At 45.1% G+C, this 20,247-nt stretch overlaps 1 protein-coding gene across 1 annotated transcript in view; it reads left to right on the top strand.

Moving 5' to 3' along the window:
• The first annotated feature begins 15,253 nt into the window (after window positions 1-15,253).
• The window catches only part of TMEM120B (transmembrane protein 120B), a 43,829-nt gene continuing 38,835 nt past the window's right edge, over window positions 15,254-20,247 (top strand). Inside the window, exon 1 of the mRNA XM_068990293.1 lies at window positions 15,254-15,364. Coding sequence (XP_068846394.1) covers window positions 15,296-15,364 — 69 coding nt within the window. The 5' untranslated portion in view covers window positions 15,254-15,295. The remainder of the gene's footprint in view (window positions 15,365-20,247) is intronic.

Below are 20,247 nucleotides of genomic sequence, written 5' to 3'. Positions count from 1 at the left end.
TTTTGTTGAGTTTTTAAAAAATGTACTCGTGTTTTCACAACCATCCTATGAGGTAGGTAGCTTTAACCTCACTTTTTAAAATCTGCAAATGCTTAAGTTCACAAAAGTTAAGGATGATACCCAGACAGAGTAAAAGAGCAAGTAAGTGGCTGAGCCAAGATTCAATCTTAGATCTTTTGACCTAAGACCTGCCCAGAACACCACACTGCCTCCCATTTCTGAAAATTGCCTCCAAGGGAATGGTATTACCAAAAATATACATAATGATGTAATTTTTACAAGTATTCCAAAGGCAAAATTGGAAAATGCACAGAGAAGAAAATGTAAGTTGGGCCCAGCACACAGAAGGCTCTCAATAAATGACTGATTAATTAATTTAGGTAACTCGTTTCTCCTGGTATTGGCAGGACGATTCTTTACCACTGAGCCATCAGGAAAGCCCACCTAAACGCTTAATTTAAAAAAAAAGCAATGCGGTGAAAAAGAGCTCTAGCCCTTTAAAAGTCAGAGGCGGGTACAAAGAAGAGAAAGGAGGCGGGTTAAGGAGCTGACAAGAGAAGCTCCTTGCCTTATTTAAATAAGCATGCGTAAAGGCTCCCTTGTACCTTGCCGCGTCCCAGCACTCGGTGCGCGTGCGCTGCCTGAACCTTGAGGAGGCTCTCGGCTCCTCCTGCCTACTTAGGTGGGCGGAGACAGTCGCGTGAGTTCCGCGGACCTATATTCTCCCGCCCAATTAAGCAGGCCCGCCCCCACCCTTGCACATGCGTATACTTCAGCACTAGACCCGGAGGTCGGTTAAAAGGTCCAAGAGTTGCGCCTGCGCTGTGTACGCCTCTGCCGGAAGTGGGCGGGATCGTGTTCCGAAGCCTGAAAGGAGGTGGGAGAAAGTGACAAAGATGAGTGTGTTTGAACGGAAAGCTGAATTTAGGGGATGTCCCAAATGCTCGGCTGCAGAAATGTAAAGGCCAGAATGTGATCACAGGGAACTTAATAATTTTCGATGTTTAAAAAGTTTTATTATTTTTTGCATGTATATTTAAGAAAAGTTTTAGAGGGAAAGAGGATTTTTCCCGTTTTCTTTTTCCCCAAGAATTTTGTTTTTCTCAGCCCCGCCGCGGGGCTTGCGGGATCTTCCTCCACCAGGGATCAAACCCAGGTACCCTGCAGTGGGAACAGGAAGTTCTAACCACTGGACCGCCAGGGAATCTTCCCACCCTACCCCACCCCACCCCACCCCACCCCACCCCACCCTACCCTACCCTACCCCACCCCACCCTACCCTACCCTACCCCACCCCACCCTACCCTACCCTTCCCCACCCCCGATCAATTCTTATATTCTGAAAGACTTTAAGGACTCACTAAGGACACATTTGCAGGACTTCCCTGGTGGACCAGTGGCTAAGATTTCCCACTCTCGGTGCAAGAGCCCCAAGTTCGACCTCTAGTCGGAGAACTAGAGCCTACATACCACAACTAAGACCAGGCGCAGCCAAATAAATGTAAAAAAGAAAAAAAGTCACGTTTTAGTGCCTCCTGTGTGCCCAGGTTGAGAATAAGTGTTTAAAAAATGAAGAGCACTTTATTCTCACCCACTTAAAGTTCCTAGTCAGGAATCCCAGTCAGGAAATTATTGTCAGGAAGATATGCTGAATAGAAACCAGGAAAGAAGAAACAAATCTGCATAGAAGTAAGTGTGCTTTTGTGTCAGAAAAGTTATAAATGTTTTGGAAGTCCCCAGTGTCAGTTCATCAGCTTGATTCCATAGATGTTTGTGGAAAACGTGTTATCTTTTTTATATATACGTGTGGTGGATCCTGGAGATTAAAAGGTGAATATAATTCAGCCGCTGTCCTTGATGAATTCACACTCGGAAAGACCAGGTGGGGTTAAGCTATAGAAATAGCCTGGGCAAAATCTTGGCGGTAAGCATGACAGTGTAAATGATTCCAGACACTGTCTTGACTAAAGTAGAAGGGAGGAAATGACATGGGAGGTTGTGTTCTTTGAACAGAGTAGGGTAGATTGGGAGTGACGAGGTCTAGATGCCAAGGCCATGGAGGTTGGATCCAAATCCAGTGGCCAGGAACCACTGTGTTTTCGTGAATTTGCTCTGTAGGCATGGGATGAGGCAGAAGGTGACTTTTTTTAAAAATTAAACTTAACTATAATTTTTTTTTTTCATTTTTTAATCTTCTGGCTGAGCCAAGCCATGTGAGATCTTAGTTCCCTGATCAGGGATCCAGCCCTTGACCCTGGCAGTGGAAGCGCAGAGTCTTAACCACTGGACCACCAGGGATATCTAGAAGATGAGTTTTAGACCACAGCAATTGACTGAACAGGGAGAATTATTTGGGACCCCATGGACTAGCCCACCAGGCTCCTCTGTCTATGGCATTTTCCAGGCAAGAATACTGGAGTGGGTTGCCGTTTCCTTCTCTAGGGGAATCTTCCTGACCGGGATTGAACCCAAATCTCCTGCGTCTCCTGCATTGCAGGCAGATTCTTTACCGCTGAGCCATTGGGGAGACCCTGTCCACAAGCCAGGGAACACTACAGATGCAGGCAGGGACTTCCCTCGTGGTCCAGTAGCTAAGACTTGGAGCTCCTCATCCGGGTTTGATCACCGGTCAGGGAGCTAGATCAGCATACCGCAACTAAGGTTTCACATGCAGTAAAAGGTCCTGATGGAATCAGATGCAGAGTGTTGCAACTAAGACCTGGCACAACAACAACAACAAAAAAAGACAAACCAGCAGAAGGTGGGATAAGGTCATGGGACAGACCTTCCCTCAGAGCCTCCAGGAGGAACCAGCCCTGCTGACACCTTGACTTCAAACATCTAGCCTTCAAAACTGTGAGACAGTCAACTTCTGTCAGATAAGCTACCTCGGTTGGTGGTTACTTTGTGATGGCAGCAGCCCTAGCAAATGAATACAGTTCCCAGGAGGTCCTTAATAAATACTCATTGAATAAATGAATGGCTGAATAAAGGACAATTTATATCATTCCTGGCTCTTCAAAAGATGACAAAAGAGGTATCAAGAGAATAACTTTATCCAGCCTTTCAAGTCTGGTGAATGGTTGAAAACCAGTCCCTTGCCCCAACCTACTTCATTTTCTGTGGTGATATTTTCATTGTGTTTGATTGATACTGTCTTTGTCCTGAGCCTCAGACAAGTCCTGGGCTGTGATAATAGGGACAGGTAGAATGGGGGCTGTGGTTCCCTGGTTGACATACTACTGGTTGCTACTGAAATTCAACACCCTGCCGCCCCCTGCTTTCCTCCTTGATGGCAGATCTCCAAGTATGTTAGCTTCTCTTTTGTCTAGGGAAAGTGAACCCTCTTCCCCAGAGCCAGGGGGTGAATTGGGCAAACCTTTTCTGTAAAGCTAGTTAATATTTTTTGGCTTTGGAGTCCAAACATCCTACATATATATATATATATATATATAAAATATGTAATGTATATCTGTATATATGAAATATGAAATATATGTATGTATACATATATGTGGGGGCTTCCCTGGTGGCTGAGATGGTAAAAAAATCTGCCTGCAACTCAGGAGACCCAGGTTAGATCCATGGGTCGCGGAAATTCCCTGGAGAAGGGAATGACAACCCATTCCAATATTCTTGCCTGGAGAATTCCATGAACAGAGGAGCCTGGTGGGCTACAGCCTATCAGATTGCAAAGAGTCAGACACAACTAAGTGACTAACACACACGTTCATACATATATATACTGCACTTTTTAAAAACATAAGCTCAGTTAATTTACTTTTGGCTGCGCCAAGCAGCATGCGGGATCTTAGTTCCCTGACCAGGGATGAAATTTGAGCCCCCTGGCAATGGAAGCATGGAGTCTTAACCACTGGACTGCCAGGGAATTCCCTTATTCAAGTGCTTTATAAACTTTAATCAATGTTGATCAAAATAAGCTACATGATCCAATCCCAAATGAAGAAGTAGGGCATATGCTTTGCCTATGGAGTATGCAGTGCTCAGCAGATCTAGTTACAGTGAGTTCTTTACAACAAAATTTTCTCTCCAACGTGCACTCTCAGATTCCCATGCTAAGGTGTGATGAAAAGAAATAACCTGAGCTACAGCCCCTGCACTGGAATTTACTGGACACTCTGAACAGCTATAACTCTGGCTCTCAGTTGCCTCATCTCTAAAATACACAGTTAAGAGCACCTACCTCTCAGGATTTTATAAGGATTACTTGAAATACTGTTTGTGAAAGCGTAACTGCTATCACAGGTAACAACTGTTCCCATGGAAGGTGTGTGGAAGATGTATGAATGGTGATGTTTGCACTGTTGTCAGACAGAGCTGAGAGCTGAGAGACGCTGAGCAGATGTTAAATTCTTTGAAGTGCTTTTTCTGGCAAGTGGCACTTGTCTCCCCATTTCAAACAGCCCAATAGCAGCTTTCATGAAAGCCCACTTAGAATCTTTTTAAGTTACCAGCCATATGAAATACACTTTTCAAAGATATTTCAAAAAAAGCAGGAGAGTCCAAACACTTTTACAGTATGTGAACTATGTTGGCTGAGATCTAAAGTCATGAGTAACCTTGCTTCTAGCAATTAACTCCTGGCTAGGTACCAGGACAAATGTACTCGAATGCCCTTTTCAGCGTTGTTCTTCAAACCCCAAACAGGAAATGATCTGAATGTTTATCCATGGTAGCACGGGTATATCACTTGTGTACTACTTATTCCATAGAATGTCACAGCAGTGAAAATAAATTATAGTCCATGTAATACAGGTGACTCTTAAAAACATCATACTGAGCACAAGAGGCATAAAAATGAATCAGAAACAAATAAACCAATATAATTTCACTTATAAAAGTTCCAAACTAGGAAAAACAATCTATGTTATGTAGGGAGGCAAAGATACGTGGTAAAACAACAAGGAAAGGTAAAGAAATCACCACAAAAAATTAGGACTGTGGTTAGAAGTGGAACCTTCTCCTTCTGTGGAAAAGAAGGAGATTGCAATTGGAAATTAACACCCGAGAGCTGGTGATATTCTATTTCTTTACTTGGGTGGTAGTTACATAGATGTTCACGTCATAATTCTTTGTTAAACTATACAAAATGTTTTTTACTCTTCTTTTTTTAAAAAAATTTTGGCTGTGTTGGGTCTTCATTGCAGTGTGCAGCCTTCTCTAGTGGCTACAGGCTTAGTTGCCCCCCAGCATGTGAAATCTTAGTTCCCCCACCAGGGATGGAACCCATGTCCCCTGCATTGATGGTGGGTTCTTGACTGGTGGATCACCCGAGAAGTCCCTGCTCTTTTCTGTATGCATATTTCACAGAAAATGAAATTTTCTTTCCTTCCTTCCTCCCTTCCTTCTTTTGAAAAAATTTCCCCAGATAAAAAGCAGGAAAGAATTAAGCATATATGTACCTTGATGCTTTCGTATTTTCCATTCCATATTTGAGGTCTCTTTTCACTTGTTTGTTACCCTTATGGTGGTGCAGAGGGGGCAGGCATCAGATTCCCTCGAAGGAGAAATGAGATGTAGAGGTTTTCTTAATCATAACAAAATTCTACTAGGCAGAAATAATTTGAAGTCTTGTGCTATGAATTGGCTATTGCCCTCATTTTGAAGATCTTTGAATATCTTTCATGTGATGTAATATTTAACACTATGTATACCACATATGAATAGGAGCCCTATCTAGCGTTGCGCATTGTCACCCCAGTACCTAGCATGGCATTTGATATACAGTGGGTACTCAAAAATTTAGACTTTGGGCTTCCACTGCAGGGGGCATGGATTTTGATCTAAAATCCGTCATGCCGCAAGGTGTGGTCAAACAAACAACCCTTTCTAATAAAATATATGTTATTTGTGACAAATTAATTAAGGTGTGTCACCTGCCATAAAATTCACTCTTTATGAAATTTATTGGTTTGTAATGTGTCCAGAACATTTTCATCACTCCAAAAAGAAACCTTGTCCCTATTAGCAGTCCATCTCTCTTTCCTCTACCCCCCTTCCCTGGAAACCACTAACCTACTTTCTGTTGCTGTGGATTTGCCTATTCTGGACATTTCATATAAATGGAATCACATAGTTGTGGCGTTTTGTATTGACTCCTTTCATTCCATTTTATGGCTGAATAATATTCCGTTGTAGAGCATATCACATTTTATTATTTTTTATTTATTTGGCTGCACCGGGTCTTAGTTGCAGCACCCAGGATATTTGTTCTTCATTGCGGCATGCAGGATCTTTAGTTGCTGCATGTGGGATCTAGTTCCCTGACCAAGAATAGAACCCCAGCCCCCTGCGTTGAGATGATGAAGTCTTGGCCACTGGTCTGCCAGGGAAGTCCTCCTTATTCGTTTTTATTGTTATTGTTGTTGAAAACATCTTATTCTTGACCTGGATCTTATGCAGATTCTCTTTATGATTATTATTTAAACCATACATATACATTTTATGCACGTTTCTGTATATGTCATATGTCACAATAAAAACGTAATGTAGACTCATTGTTGAAACTGTGGAAAGCAAAAGTTTGTTTCATTAAAGAACAACGCTGATATATTTCTACCACCCCAGCTCTGTGAGTAGTAGTTTTCCAGGGGGAAGAGAGAAAGACTGAATAAATCTTTGGTGATTTTTGCCTTTTGTTGAAAGAAAAAGAAATTCTGGAACGTTGTCAGCAGGTGGCGCAATTAAATAAGATTTAATCTTCTTGGCTCAATGGCAAGCCAAAAGGGAAACAAAAAGCAGCCAACACTTCCCCTGATGATGGGAAAATATTCTGGTGAATTTCCCACTACCTTCAATCTTCCTCCAATATCCACCATTACACAAAAGAACCTGGTTAAATATGCTTTCACTGGGGGACTGTCAGACAATTCTTCAAATATGTCAAAGACAGTGGATGTTTTCTCCCTGTTGTTTGATGAAGGGCCCTCAAAATAACAGACTTGGGTGAGCCCTAGGATGTAGGGCTTTCCGTGTCTGCACCAAATGAGGACAACCAAGATGTCTAATAGTAAATACACATCTCAAATATTCTTAGATGGCTTTTGAGGTGAATTAGGAAGTGTTCAGTTTCTAAATCTTTACCAAGCACTTTCTTCCACACCCATCTTGTTGGTAATAGCCTTTGGAGTTTCTGTACCAAAAAAGACATTTTAATCTGGACACCAAGTCAGAGAAAGAAAATTGACGTGCTCATCATCTCTCTCATTAAGATACACTTATTGGTCCAGTGGTTAAGACTCTGCACTCTGAATGCAGGGGACCCGGGTTCTACCCCTGGTCAGGGAACTAGATCCCACATGCCACAAATAAGACCTGGTGGAGCCAAATAAGTAAATATATAAAGAGAGTATTTCTAAAAATGACACACTTATTGGGACTTCCATAGTGGCCTGGTGGTTAGGACTCTGCACCTCCAATGCAAGGGACATGGGTTCCACCCCTGGTCGGGGACCTAGGATCCCATGTGCTGTGCGGTGCACCCCCCCAAAAAAAAGCACAAAACCACTTATTTGGGGTAAGGTTGGCTTCAAGATGGGAGACGATAGGTGTGGAGATGGGAGATTGGTTACATATGAGGAGAAATGATCAGATAAGTAAATATACTAAAAATGGCAGGAGATGAATTTCCCCCTGTTGGTGAGGGGAATAGCAGATCTGGAAAAGAGAAAATCTAGAATGAACCCTGTGGATTAGAAGTGGATATTGATGTGGAGTCATGGTGTTCAATACTTGCTGTTGCTGCTTAGTTGTTTCAGTCATGTCCCACTCTTTGCAACCCTATGGACCATAATCCGCCAGGATCCTCTGTCTATGGAATTCTCCATGCAAGAATACTGGAGTAGTGGGTTGCCATGCCCTCCTTCAGGGGATCTTCCCAACCCAGGAATCAAACCCGGGCCTCTGCATTGCCGGCAGATTCTTTACCACTGAGCCACCAGGGAATCCCTTTCAATACTTACAGAGTTATAATATATAAGTGCAGTCAGTCCCCAGATCTTTCAGCTGAGAGAGGAGAGTAGTGACATTCCATAGTGATGAACACATATCTAGTACCCAGAACTTGGTTTCTAGGGAATTTCCTGGAGGTCCAGTGGTTATGATTCCATCCTTTCACTGCAAAATGCCTGTGTTCAATCCCTGGTTGGGGAACTAAGATCCCCGAATGGGGCACAGTGCAGCCTAAAAGTAAAAATAAATAAAATGTAAAGACAACTCTTCCACTTGTCTTGAGGATCCCATTCCTTCTTTTCAAAAAATAAACAAAGGATTAGAATAGGTATTTCTCTGAAAGAAGATATGCCAATGGCAATGAGCACATGAAAAGACACTCAACATTCTTAGCCATTCAGTTCAGTTCAGCTCAGTCATTTCCGACTCTGCGACCCCAGCCTCCCTATCCATCACTAACTCCCAGAGTTCACCCAAACTCATGTCCATCGAGCCATCTCATCCAGCCATCTCATCCTCTGTCGTCCCCTTCTCCTCCCGCCTTCAATCTTTCCCAGCATCAGGGTCTTTTCCAGTGAGTTAGGTCTTTGCATCAGGTGGCCAGAGTATTGGAGTTTCAGTTTCAGCAGCATTCCTTCCAATGAATGTTCAGGACTGATTTCCTTTAGGATGGATTGGTTGGATCTCCTTGCAGTCTGAGGGACTCTCAAGAGTCTTCTCCAACACCACAGTTCAAAAGCATCTATTCTTAGGTGCTCAGCTTTCTTCACAGTCCAACTCTCACATCCATACATGACCACTGGAAAAACCATAGGCTTGACTAGACGGACCTTTGTTGGCAAAGTAATGTCTCTGCTTTTTAATATGCTATCTAGGTAAATGCAAAATTAAAGCCACAGTGAGATACACTTCACACAAAATCACAAGGATGGCTAAAATGAAAAACACAGACACTAACAATTGTGGACCAGGATGTGGAGAAATCCAAACCCTGATAGTTTGCTTGGAGAAAGACATGGCAACCCACTCCAATATTCTTGCCTGGAAAATCCCATGGACAGAGGAGCCTGGTGGGCTACGTAGCCCATAGGGTCACAAAGAGTCAGACATGCCTGAGTGACTAAACAACAAATACTTTGCTGGTGAGGCTGTAAAATGCAGCCACTGGGGAAAACAGTTTGTTGCTTCCTCAAAATGTTAAACAAAGTAACCATCTGACCCAGCTATCCCACTCCTAAGTGGAATACAAAGAGAAAACAGTAAGTCCACACAAAACCTTGTGCAGGAATGTTTATAGGAGCATTATTCATGATAATCAAAAAGTGGGGAGGAAATCAAATTTCCATCAACAGGTGAATGGACACACAAAATGTGTAATTCCAGTCTGAACTGCAAATGGTGACTGCAGCCATGAAATTAAAAGACACTTGCTCCGTGGAAGAAAAGTTATGACCAACCTAGACAGCATATTAAAAAGCAGAGGCATTACTTTGCCAACAAAGATCTGTCTAGCCAAAGCTATGGTTTTTCCGGTAGTCATGAATGGATGTGAGAGTTGGACTATAAAGAAAGGTGAGTGCCTAAGAATTGATGCTTTTGAACTGTGGTGTTGGAGAAAACTCTTAAGAGTCCTTTGGACTGCAAGGAGATCCAACCAGTCCATCCTAAAGGAAATCAGTCCTGAACATTCATTGGAAGGAATGATGCTGAAGCTGAAACTCCAATACTTTGGCCACCTGATGCAAAGAACTGACTCATTGGAAAAGACCCTGATGCTGGGAAAGATTGAAGGCGGGAGGAGAAGGGGATGACAGAGGATGAGATGGCTGGATGGTATCACTGATTCAACAGACATGAGCTTGAGTAAACTCCAGGAGTTGGTTCTGGACAGGGAGGCCTGGTGTGCTGTGGTCCCTGAGGTCGCAAAGAGTCAGACACGACTGAGCAACTTAACTGAACTGCGCTGAGTCTGAACTAAAGCATTTACTTCTTTTTTAAAGTATTTATTTATTTTATTGTTATTTGGCTGTGTCGGATCTTAGTTGCCTCTTGTGGGATCTTTCGTTACAGCTCGTGGACTCTCTAGTTGTGGTGCTTGGGCTTCAGTGTTATTGAAGCACATGGGTTTAGCTGCTCGTCAGTATATGGGATCTTAGTTCATTCACCAGGGATCAAACCCAGGTTTCCCGAACTGGCAGGTGGATTCTTAATCACCAGACCACCAGGTAAGTCCCTTGAGCTGAAGGCTTTAGAACCAAGAGAAATGTAAAATCCTAGTCCCAGGGCAGGAGACTTAATGGGTCATGCAGAGGGAGAGAGAATGCTGTCTTCCCCTACCTTTTTGTTCCATTCAGACCCTCAATTGATTGGCTGGGGCGCTCTCTCTTATATTGGGGAAGACAATCTGCTTTACTTAGTTTACTGATCCAAATAATCTCTTCTGGAGAGACCTTCTTGATGTTTAGCTGGATATCAGCCTATCTGGCTCAGTCAGTTGACACATAAAATTAATCATCATGACAGCTCAATAAAACCATTACTAAAAATATATAGTTTATTCTTCAAAACTGTCAAGACCATGATAAAACAAGGAGAGACTGAGATACTATCACAGATACTTAAATGTAGTGTCAGATTGAATTGCAGAACAGAAAACGGACATCACTGGAAAGATTGGTAAAACCTGAATAAATTTTGGAATTTAGTTCATTGTCATATACCTACGTTCATTTCTTAGTTTTGATAAAAATGTCATGGTTATGTAAATTGTCAGCATAAGGGGAAAAGGAATGAAGAAGAGTAAATGGAAATTATCTTTGCAGCTCTGTTGGTAAATCTTAAAGTATCCCCTGGTTGGTTTTTTTTTTTGGCTGCATTTCAAGGCATGTGATCTTTAGCTCTCCTGCCAAGGATGGAACACGCGCCCTCTGCAGTGGAAGCGCACAGTCTTAACCACGGGACCACCAGGGAAGTCCTGTTAGTTTTTTAAGACCCAGCTTTATAAAGTTAGTGCTTTTGGGTGCTTAATATCAGGCACTTCATCAGGCACTCACAACAATCCTATGAGAGCAAACTTCAGTTTACTGAGAAGGCCAGTTATATACTCGGGGTCACCTCTCTGGCAAATGGCAAGAGATTTGAACTCAGGTTGACTAGTAAACCACACAGCCCCAGCCAGCCAGGACTTTACAGTCCCAGATAGGTGCAGAAATGCAAATAACTGAATAAAATCATGAACGGCATTTTGCTACCTGGAGAGAAAATATTAAACAAATGAATTTTAATAGATAATACTGCTTACATTATAAACCCATGAACATAAAGATAGGGATGTAAAATTTCTATCAAACATCTGAACATTTCAGGAAGAGAAGATGCCATCAATTTATTTTATGGACTATTTCTGTTATACTAAATTCACCCAGTCTTTTTTAGCATATATGAATGATCATATAACTTTAATCAGTATATACACATTATTTTGGGGCTCCACTTTCTTACTTACATGATTTAATATACCTGTTTAAAGGTATTCATTTAGTTCCCATAGCAATTTTTGACAGCCACATAATATTACATGAAATAGAAAGACTATATCTTTTTTGTTTTTGCACTTTTTTATTTTTTGTGGCACTGCCCGCCTTGTGGGATCTTCGTTCCCCAGGCAGGAATTGGACCCCAGCCACCACAGTGAAATTACTCAGTCCTAACCACTGCAGACTATAGCTTACTTAACCATTTCCCTGTTGTGGGGCACTTGGGCTGCTTCCAGTGTGTGACTGATTTGAAAAATGCTGCTATAACCATCTTTGCACAAATTGCTTGTTACAATCTCAGGGACTATTTTGAGCAAGGGCATTTGTGGGAAGCAGATGAAGGAAAAGTCCCTAGAATTTTCACTTCTCATTGGGCAGCTGCTATTTCTGTAGAATAGGCTCTTGGCATCCTGCAATGCATAAGTAACACCACTACCAGTAGCTGGATGATTCGGGGAAAGTCTTTTCACCTCTACGCACCTTGGTCTCTTGCTATTGCCAAGTGAGGTCCTTGGACCAGTAGTATTGGCAGGGAGCTTGTAGAATTACAGAATCTTGGGTCCTTCCTCAGTTCAGTTCAGTTCAGTTCAGTTCAGTCACTCAGTCATGTTCTACTCTTTGTGACCCCATGAACTGCAGCACACCAGGCCTCCCTGTCCATCACCATCTCCTGGAGTTCACTCAAACTCACGTCCATTGAGTCGGTGATGCCATCCAGCCATCTCATCCTCTGTCGTCCCCTTTTCCTCCTGCTCTCAATCCCTCCCAGCATCAGAGTCTTTTCCAATGAGTCAAGTCTTCGCATGAGGTGGCTAAAGTACTGGAGTTTCAGCTTTAGCATCATTCCTTCCAAAGAACACCCAGGACTGATCTCCTTCAGAATGGACTGGTTGGATCTCCTTGCAGCCCAAGTGACTCTCAAGAGTTTTCTCCAACACCACAGTTCAAAAGCATCAATTCTTTGGCGCTCAGCTTTCTTCACAGTCCAACTCACATCCTAGAACCTACTGAATCAGAATTTGCATTTTAGCAAGAGCTCCAGGAGGTGGTTCATAAGCAACCTGAAAAGTTGGAGAAACCATACTTATGTATCAAATAGGGATAATAAAATTCCTTCCTCATCAGGTCATTGTGAGGACTTAATGTGTTAATACATATACATACAGTGCTTAGAACTCGGAGCACATAGTGAGTGCTATGTGTGTGCTCCTTATTTTCTAGGGTTGTGCCATGAGGAGTATAGGATCCTAGTTTCCTGACCAGAGACTGAACTTGAGCCCTCAGCAGTGAAAGCACAGAACCCTAACCACTGGACTGCCAGGCAATTCCTTCTGTTTTGCTACTTTTGTGACTCTTCCCAGCTAACTGAGCAAATCCTCCGGTGGGTAGGTCTCTAAGTAGAGGGCCTTAAAATGAACAAATAGAAGATATTTCCCCCTGGTGATGTGGGGAAGAAGTGGGGAGGATACTCTTGCAACACATGTTTTCATCTATCCTGCTCAAAGTCCTAAGAAAAGGCAGATCCAGCCCCAGGAAGCTGATGAGTGAGTCTGAAAGCTCTTTGGGCAGAAACTGGGACAGGGGGTTGGGGGCGGGGTGGGAGGGTGGTGATGGTGGGGGCAGCCAGGTAAGATCTGATACTTCTGGTACCTAAGCGGCTACACTGATGGGGGTGAACAGTCTGCGCCATCTACAGAAGGGCTTGTGAATAATCACCTGGAGTCCTGACCCCATGGAGAACAGTTCCTAAGATTTGCAACCTGACCCCTGGCCAGCTAGTGGAGAAGGTGTACTTGCCCCACTCTACCTGGGGTGGGGGTGGGGGGCAGGCCCAGCCTCTTGCACCCAGAACTGAATGACTGCAAGCATAGGTAGAGCGGGATCTTCTTCCAAGATCCTCTGCTTGTTGTCATTGTTCTGTCGCTCAGTCTTGTCCAACTCTGCGATCCCATGGACTACAGCATGCCAGGCTTCCCTGTTCTTCACTATCTCCCGGAGTTTGCTCAAACTCATGTCCCTTGAGTCGATGATGACATCCAGCTGTCTAATCCTCTGTTGTCCCCTTCTCCTCCTGCTTGGTGGCATTTAATTCATCCTTCAAGGCCCTGGGTTTCCTTTTATGTCTACTAACCCCAATTAAATAAACTGTTTTTTTTCACCACGTGTGTGATTTATATAGGTTTCCAAGCTTCATGACACTTTATCTCAGAATTCTCAAACTCAACAGTCTCCAGTCCACATGAAATAAGCTGGGGCAGTACAATTGAGCATGGTGGGGACTGTGGTGACTGGCAAGCCCTTTGTGAAGGGGACATCTGTTCATCTGTTCCAGCCCATGGCCAAGTATGAACACGAGTCCAGTGTACCCAGAGACTTCCACTTTAAAAAAATTATTTTAATTGGAGGATAATTGCTTAAAAATATGTTGGTTTTTGCTGTATAACACCGTGAATCAGCCATTAAGTATACATATGTTCCTTCCCTCTTCAACCTCCCTCCCACGCCCCCCCTCCATTTTTTTCTTTTTTCATGTGGACCGTTTTTAAAGTCTTTATTGAATTTGTTATAATATTACTTTTGTTTATGTTCTGGTTTTTTTGGCCATGAGGCATGTGGGCCCTTAATCCAAGGAGGCCGGTGTCCTTGTAAGAGGAGAGGACACACAGAGACAAGCATGCAGGGAAGGAGAACCATGTAACAACAGAAAGCAGACGCTGGAGGGGTGAAGCTGCAAGCCAAGGAATGCTGAGGTTGGTGACCACCATAAGCTATGAAGAAGCAAGATTCCAAGGAGTATGGATTTGTTGTCCCCTTGATTTCTCACGTCTAGCCTCCAGAGCCATGAAAGAACACATTTCTGTTGTTTAAGTCACCCAGTTTGTGGTATTTAACCCAGTTTGTAGTTAGGGCAGCCCTAGGAAACTAATACAGATGTCATTTGAACTAAGTAGAGAATGATTAGAAAGAGGAAACCAAGTGAAGAGTTACAGGGAAGAATATTTCATGCAAAAGCAGGAATTAAAAAACAGTGGCTGGAGAGGGTGAGTTGGAGCTATGCCTGGAAAGCTAGCCAGGGATAGAGCTTGTAGGACCAGGCGGGAGAGGGGATTCAATTAGCAATGACGTGGTTGTGTCATTTGAATGACAGAAACAGCTGTCAAGCGAGTCACCCAGAGTCTTAGAGGGCAGGATCTAGGATATTTTAGTTGCAATAAATTATGACAATATGAGATGACAGGGCCCCCTCTGAGCTTCCCTGCCCTGTCCGGCGACCTTGCTGGATGGTCAATGTCAGTTCTAGCATTTCAGGCCGTGGCTGGCTTCGGCTCCGTTAAGGCAACGCTCCCTCCCCGCAAACTCCTTCCTCCCTCCAACCCCAGATACCTCAAATACACACAGTCTAGGTAAAACACGCTTTACCAATGCGGTTTGCGGACAACTTCCCCATCCCAGCTAGGCATGAGAGATTCCGTAAGGGCCGAAGCATTTCTAAAGAAACACTGAGAGACCCAGCCAAGCCCCGCAAAGGTACGACAATCCCCGCCGCGGGCGCCTGGCGCGCGGGGGCGGGCCCGGGGAGGCGCGTGCGCATGCGCAGGGGGCTGCCTCCCGGCGAGGGGGTGGGGCGGGAGCCTGGGCTGGGGCTGTGACGTCAGGTGCGCGCGTGGCTCGGGCTGCGCAGGAACAGCTGGTGCCTGGGAAGGCGGCTGGCCGGCGGACACGCGTGGGGTGCGGGTGGCTTGCCGCGCCACGCTGCGGGAGCAGCCGCCGCCTAGCACCACTGCACCATGTCCGGCCAGCTGGAGCGTTGCGAGCGCGAGTGGCACGAGCTGGAGGGAGAATTTCAGGAACTGCAGGTAGGACCGGGCCACCTGGTCCCGAAACTCTGCTACCTGAAGTGCCGGGTATTTCCTTTCCTGCTTCTCCCAGCCCCGGCCGTGGGAACCATCAAGGCCCAGAGGTTGCTCCGTGCCAGGCCCTGCGGCGGAGGAGGCGGGGTGTTGCCGGTGGTCTGCATGGGCCAGCCCCCTCCCATCTCCCAGGACTTCACTTTTTCATCCACTTAGGGCGCCGGGTGGAAACCACCCCCCCCCCCCTGCCCCCGCGCCTTCTCACCGGCTGTTTGCCGCGCGCGCCTCCTTCGCTGCAGAAAGTTGATCTGTGACCTCTGAGGGGAAGTTCCAGGCATGTCCATGTGGGGGAGGCCGGAGGGACCAGGTATGTTCTGGGACTCAAAAGAGAAAGCCCAGCCCCTACCTCCTCAGGGCTCTCCCCTAACCCCACCGCCGCCCACCAGGTTTTGGGGGCTCCACTCCCCGTTTGCTGTGGCAGGTCAGCCCTCCTCTGACGCTCCATTTTGGGAGATGTGCTTGGGAGCCCTTCACCTTGAACCCGCAGGCTTTGCTTAGGGGTTAGAGACCTCAGCCTTTGAGGCTCCTGTGTCCCGCCTCTGACGTTGCTGCAGGCCGAGTTTGGCGTCGTGGATGACATCTGTCACTTCTGACAGCTGGGTTGCCTCCCAGCGATAGAGGCTCCTCTCAGCCCTCACCCTTTGGCCCAGAGCCTTATGCTGGGTGGGGTGAGGTCGGGTATAAGAGAGGCCCCTTGAAAGAACAGCATCGGCATTGCCGCTGCAGGGTCCCTGGCAGGAGGAGTTGTTCCTGATAGGAGGTTCGCAGAGGCCTGAGCTGCCTATCCTGGTGACTAGAGAGGTCTCTGGAAATCTTGGGGTTGGCTAAGAGAGATGCCTGGATCTTTTTTTGGGAGATGGGGCTGTTCCCTCCCTAGCTGCCAGATTGTGTTTGTTTTCTCCAGAGTTGGGCTCTGTTTGCCTGAAATCACATGGAACACCCCCTCCCCCCAACTTCTGCCTAGTCTCAGCTGGGAGCAGTGACATTTTGCTTGTCCATGGAGCTCTTGTCTGCAGTTTGGTTAGCCTCTTACTGTGGCCAGAGTAGGGGAGGGAGGGGAGATGGGTAAGGGTGTCTGTGATGGGTCTTTCCAGAGCCATCTAGAGGGAAGATGGGTCATAGGTCCCGAAGAATAGAGAAGGGGTGCTGGAGAGACCACGCAGGGAGAGGGGTGCTGTTTTAGGTGTGAGCAGAGAGTAAGGTACCAGAGCTGGTTCCCAGGAGACCTTTTGGCTCTCCTGCCATGGAGAAGAGTCAGCTACTTTTTTTCTCAGTATTTATCTTTATTTTGGCTGTGCCAAGTCTTAGTTGCAGCACTCAGGATCTTCAGTCTTCATTGCAGTATGTGGGGGATCTTTAGTTGTGGCTCGTGGGATCTAGTTCCCCGATCAGGGACTGAACCTGGGCCTCTTGCACTGGGAGCAAGGAGTCTTAACCACTGGACCACCAGGGAAGTCCCCACTCAGCTGCTTCTCGCCGCTTTGTCCTGCTGGGCTCTCAGTTATGTCCAACTGTGGACCCATGCACGGTATTAGGGTCGGGCGTGAGAGAAGAGTTTTGCTGTGTGGAGCTTTTGTTGTTCATAATTCCTTTCCCTGACCCTGCTTTCGCCTAGAAGGAAGAGTCTTAACTCTTCAGAGCTATACAGTTAATGCAATTAACAGCAATTAGATAGCTAGTCTTGGCAGGCAGAGGTTGCAAAGGAGACATTTGATTTGTTGTTATGTTCTTACTTGGCGTCTCTGGGGATCAAGTGTGTGGGGGACAGAGAGAAATTGGAAATGAATCCTGGATTGTGTCCCCTGGTGCATAGCAAGGGTTGTAAAAGAACTGACTGGGTAGAAACCATGATGTTCCTTACTCAAGTCTTCAGCATTGGGGCAGGTGGAATGGACTAGGTCCGACTTCTTATCCCTCCCCCCACCCCCCATAATACACGTGAGAACTCTGAACTCCTGAGATGAACCTCTGGAAATAGGCATGTAATAAGCAGAGTGTACGTTGTCATTATGTGTGTGTTCGGTGAACTTTCAAATATGAGACGTTTGTCGGGGAGCAAGGAGGTCACAACAGGTATACGGGGTGAGGGGGTGCTGACTGGAACTAGAAGGGTTAATGGTAGGAAGGGTCTTTTTCTCCCACCAGAAAATCCCAGCCTATCTTCCTTCACCTGTATCTGCTTCAGAATCTGGGATTTGTGGGTTTCATGTTCGTATCGCTCTGATCCTGTCTTTCTTGGGATGATGTATAATATCTCTGTGTTTTACCTCTCCTTCCCTTTTGCCAGTGGTGGGAGGAAAGAGGAAATCTAATTTCAGACCCAAGAGGATTTGAAAGATTTCTGGAATTCCCCCCTCCCCAACCCCTAAAATGTCAAAATCTCTGGGACTTTCTAGAGGAAAGGATCTTTGTTCTTTTGTCTGTGATGTGCATCTGCCAGGGCCTCCGTGGACTCAGGGGCAAGGCTGAGTTGCTGTGAGAACTTTGGTTTTGGCTGGTTGGGGTTTCGGGTGTGCTGGCTGATTGAGCATTAGTCTGAGAATGGCGCATGTTTGGCCCTGTGGCCTGTGGTGTGACCACAGAAGGTCACTTACAGACATGGTGGCAGGTGATTTAATGAGCATTTCTTGTCTTGCCTCTCTGAAAACCTGACCTCATCCCTCTGCACCCAGGAAGGAGGTGGCCTGAAGAGGCCTTTCTCTTATCCTGACCTCGCAGAAATGCAGGGACCTGGTAGGACATTACAGAGATTTTTGGCTTTTATTACCAATGAAACGGGTATTCCTTTGGCTGCTGTGTATAGAATAGATATGAGGGGACAGGCTGGAAGCAGGAAGATCAGTATTATTTAATTAAAACCCTCTGAAATGGAGCCTGTTATACCCATCTTACAGAGTGAAAAATACACCCCAAAGTATAAGTACTAGAGTCAGGATTCAAATCCAGGCAGGTGAACATCAACGTCTATACTCTTTAAAATTTTTATTTATTTAGGCCATGCCTTGCGTCACACAGGATCGTAGTCCCACACTAGGTATTGAACTGGTGCCCCTGCATTGGGAGTGTGGAGTATTAATCACTGGACTGCTGGGGAAGTCCCCAGAGTCTGTACTCTTAACCACTGCCCAAGGTAGGTCTGTGCCCTGGGTACTCTTGTTTCTCTCCCTTCTTACATTACTTTCTAGGCCTCTTTTCCTCTAGAAGTGGGTTGTGTGGAAAGAACTCTGGACAAGGGAGTCAGAATTCTTGGGTTCAGGACTGAATTCTGCTGCTGTCTAGCATCTGACCTTTAACAAGCTGCCTCTCTGAACTTGAGTTTCTTTATCTACCAAACAAAGGCTGACAGTAATAGCAGCAACAATAAGAACTAACTGTATGATACATGGATTATTCCATTTAATCTAAACAACAACCTGGCTTTATAGATGAGACTGAGGCTGAGAGATGTTACGTAACTTGAAATTCGTGGAGCCAGAATTTGACCCCAGGCCCGCTGTTTCCATCAGGCATTTTTGGGATTGAGCTCCAAAAGTATCCTGAGACCCTTGGCTTTAGAAGGAAACTTTTGGACTTTTGGGGACTAATTTTATTTCTATGGTGCTTTAACATGAAGCATTAGTAAGGATTCTTAGTTGTAAGTGGCAGAAATCCAATTCAACCAGCTTTACGCCAAAAAATCAAAATAGTTTATTGGCTTCTGTATTGGGAAGTCCAGTGGCAAATGGCTTCAGGCAGGGCTGGATCCAGGTTCTCCAGTGATGTTTACATGTGCACATGTTTCTGTGTCCTATGTCAGCTTTGTTCTCAACGGTCTCTCCCATGTTGTGGCCAAGATGAGCTTTGATGGCCCCAGGCTGACATCTACCAGCTTAGCAAACCTCAGAAACGAGCCATCTTTTCCCCTGTAATTCTGGCTGGAGTCCCAGGGCTGACTCTCATCGGCCCTACCTGGGTCATGTGATTATCCCTTAACCAGATCCTGTGGCACTGATTGGCTGGGTCTTGGTTAATATGTCTCCCCTGTTGCCCAGGACTGAGATGACTGCTGCTCAAACCACATGAAATAACAGTGGGAGAGGGATGGTCCCATGAAGGAAAATCAAAATACTGCTAGTAAAAAAAAAAAAAAAACAGAGAAGGATGCCAGACAGCTATTTTTTTAGGAGTAATATTGTAGAAACAATCTATATCTGTGTTTCACCAACTGTGTTAAGGCACCTCCAAGGAGCTGCAGCAAGCTCACAGGGGCACTATGGGATAATTTAAATTTTCAAGAGAAAGATGATGACCTCTGTCACATACCACTTAAACTGCTAATGGAGTAGTTCACAGCTACACATTAGATTATGCTACATTCTTTTAAATGATGTCATATCTTAGTGAAGTTGGGTTTTTGGTGCTGATTAAAATCAAGTACTATGTGAAAATCAATTTAGAACAAGAAATGAGGGTGACAGTGTCTACTCTATTTCTAAGGTTTGAGAATTTGTGCAGAGCCTGACAGGCATTCACACCCATAAATACTTTTGGTTACTTCAAAATGAAATAAAAATACCCTTTTCAATTTCTGCATATTCTTTTTTTTTTTTTTTCTCTAAGAGACTACTGAGTTGTTAGGACATAGATACTTTTCAATTATTTGGCTTCCTTAGTGGCTCAGAGGGTAAAGATTCTGCCTGCAATGCAGGAGACCCAGGTTCGATCCCTAGGTTGGGAAGATCCCCTGGAGAAGGAAATGGCAACCCACTTCAGTATTCTTACCTGGAGAATCCCCATGGGCAGAGGAGCCTAGCAGGCTACACAGTCCATAGGGTCACAAAAAGTTGGAC

Source organism: Capricornis sumatraensis, chromosome 17 (assembly GCF_032405125.1).
Source record: "Capricornis sumatraensis isolate serow.1 chromosome 17, serow.2, whole genome shotgun sequence".
NCBI classification, from domain to species: Eukaryota; Metazoa; Chordata; class Mammalia; order Artiodactyla; family Bovidae; genus Capricornis; species Capricornis sumatraensis.
Note: the sequence above shows the minus strand (reverse complement) of the source record. Positions and strands in the feature narration are given on the sequence as shown.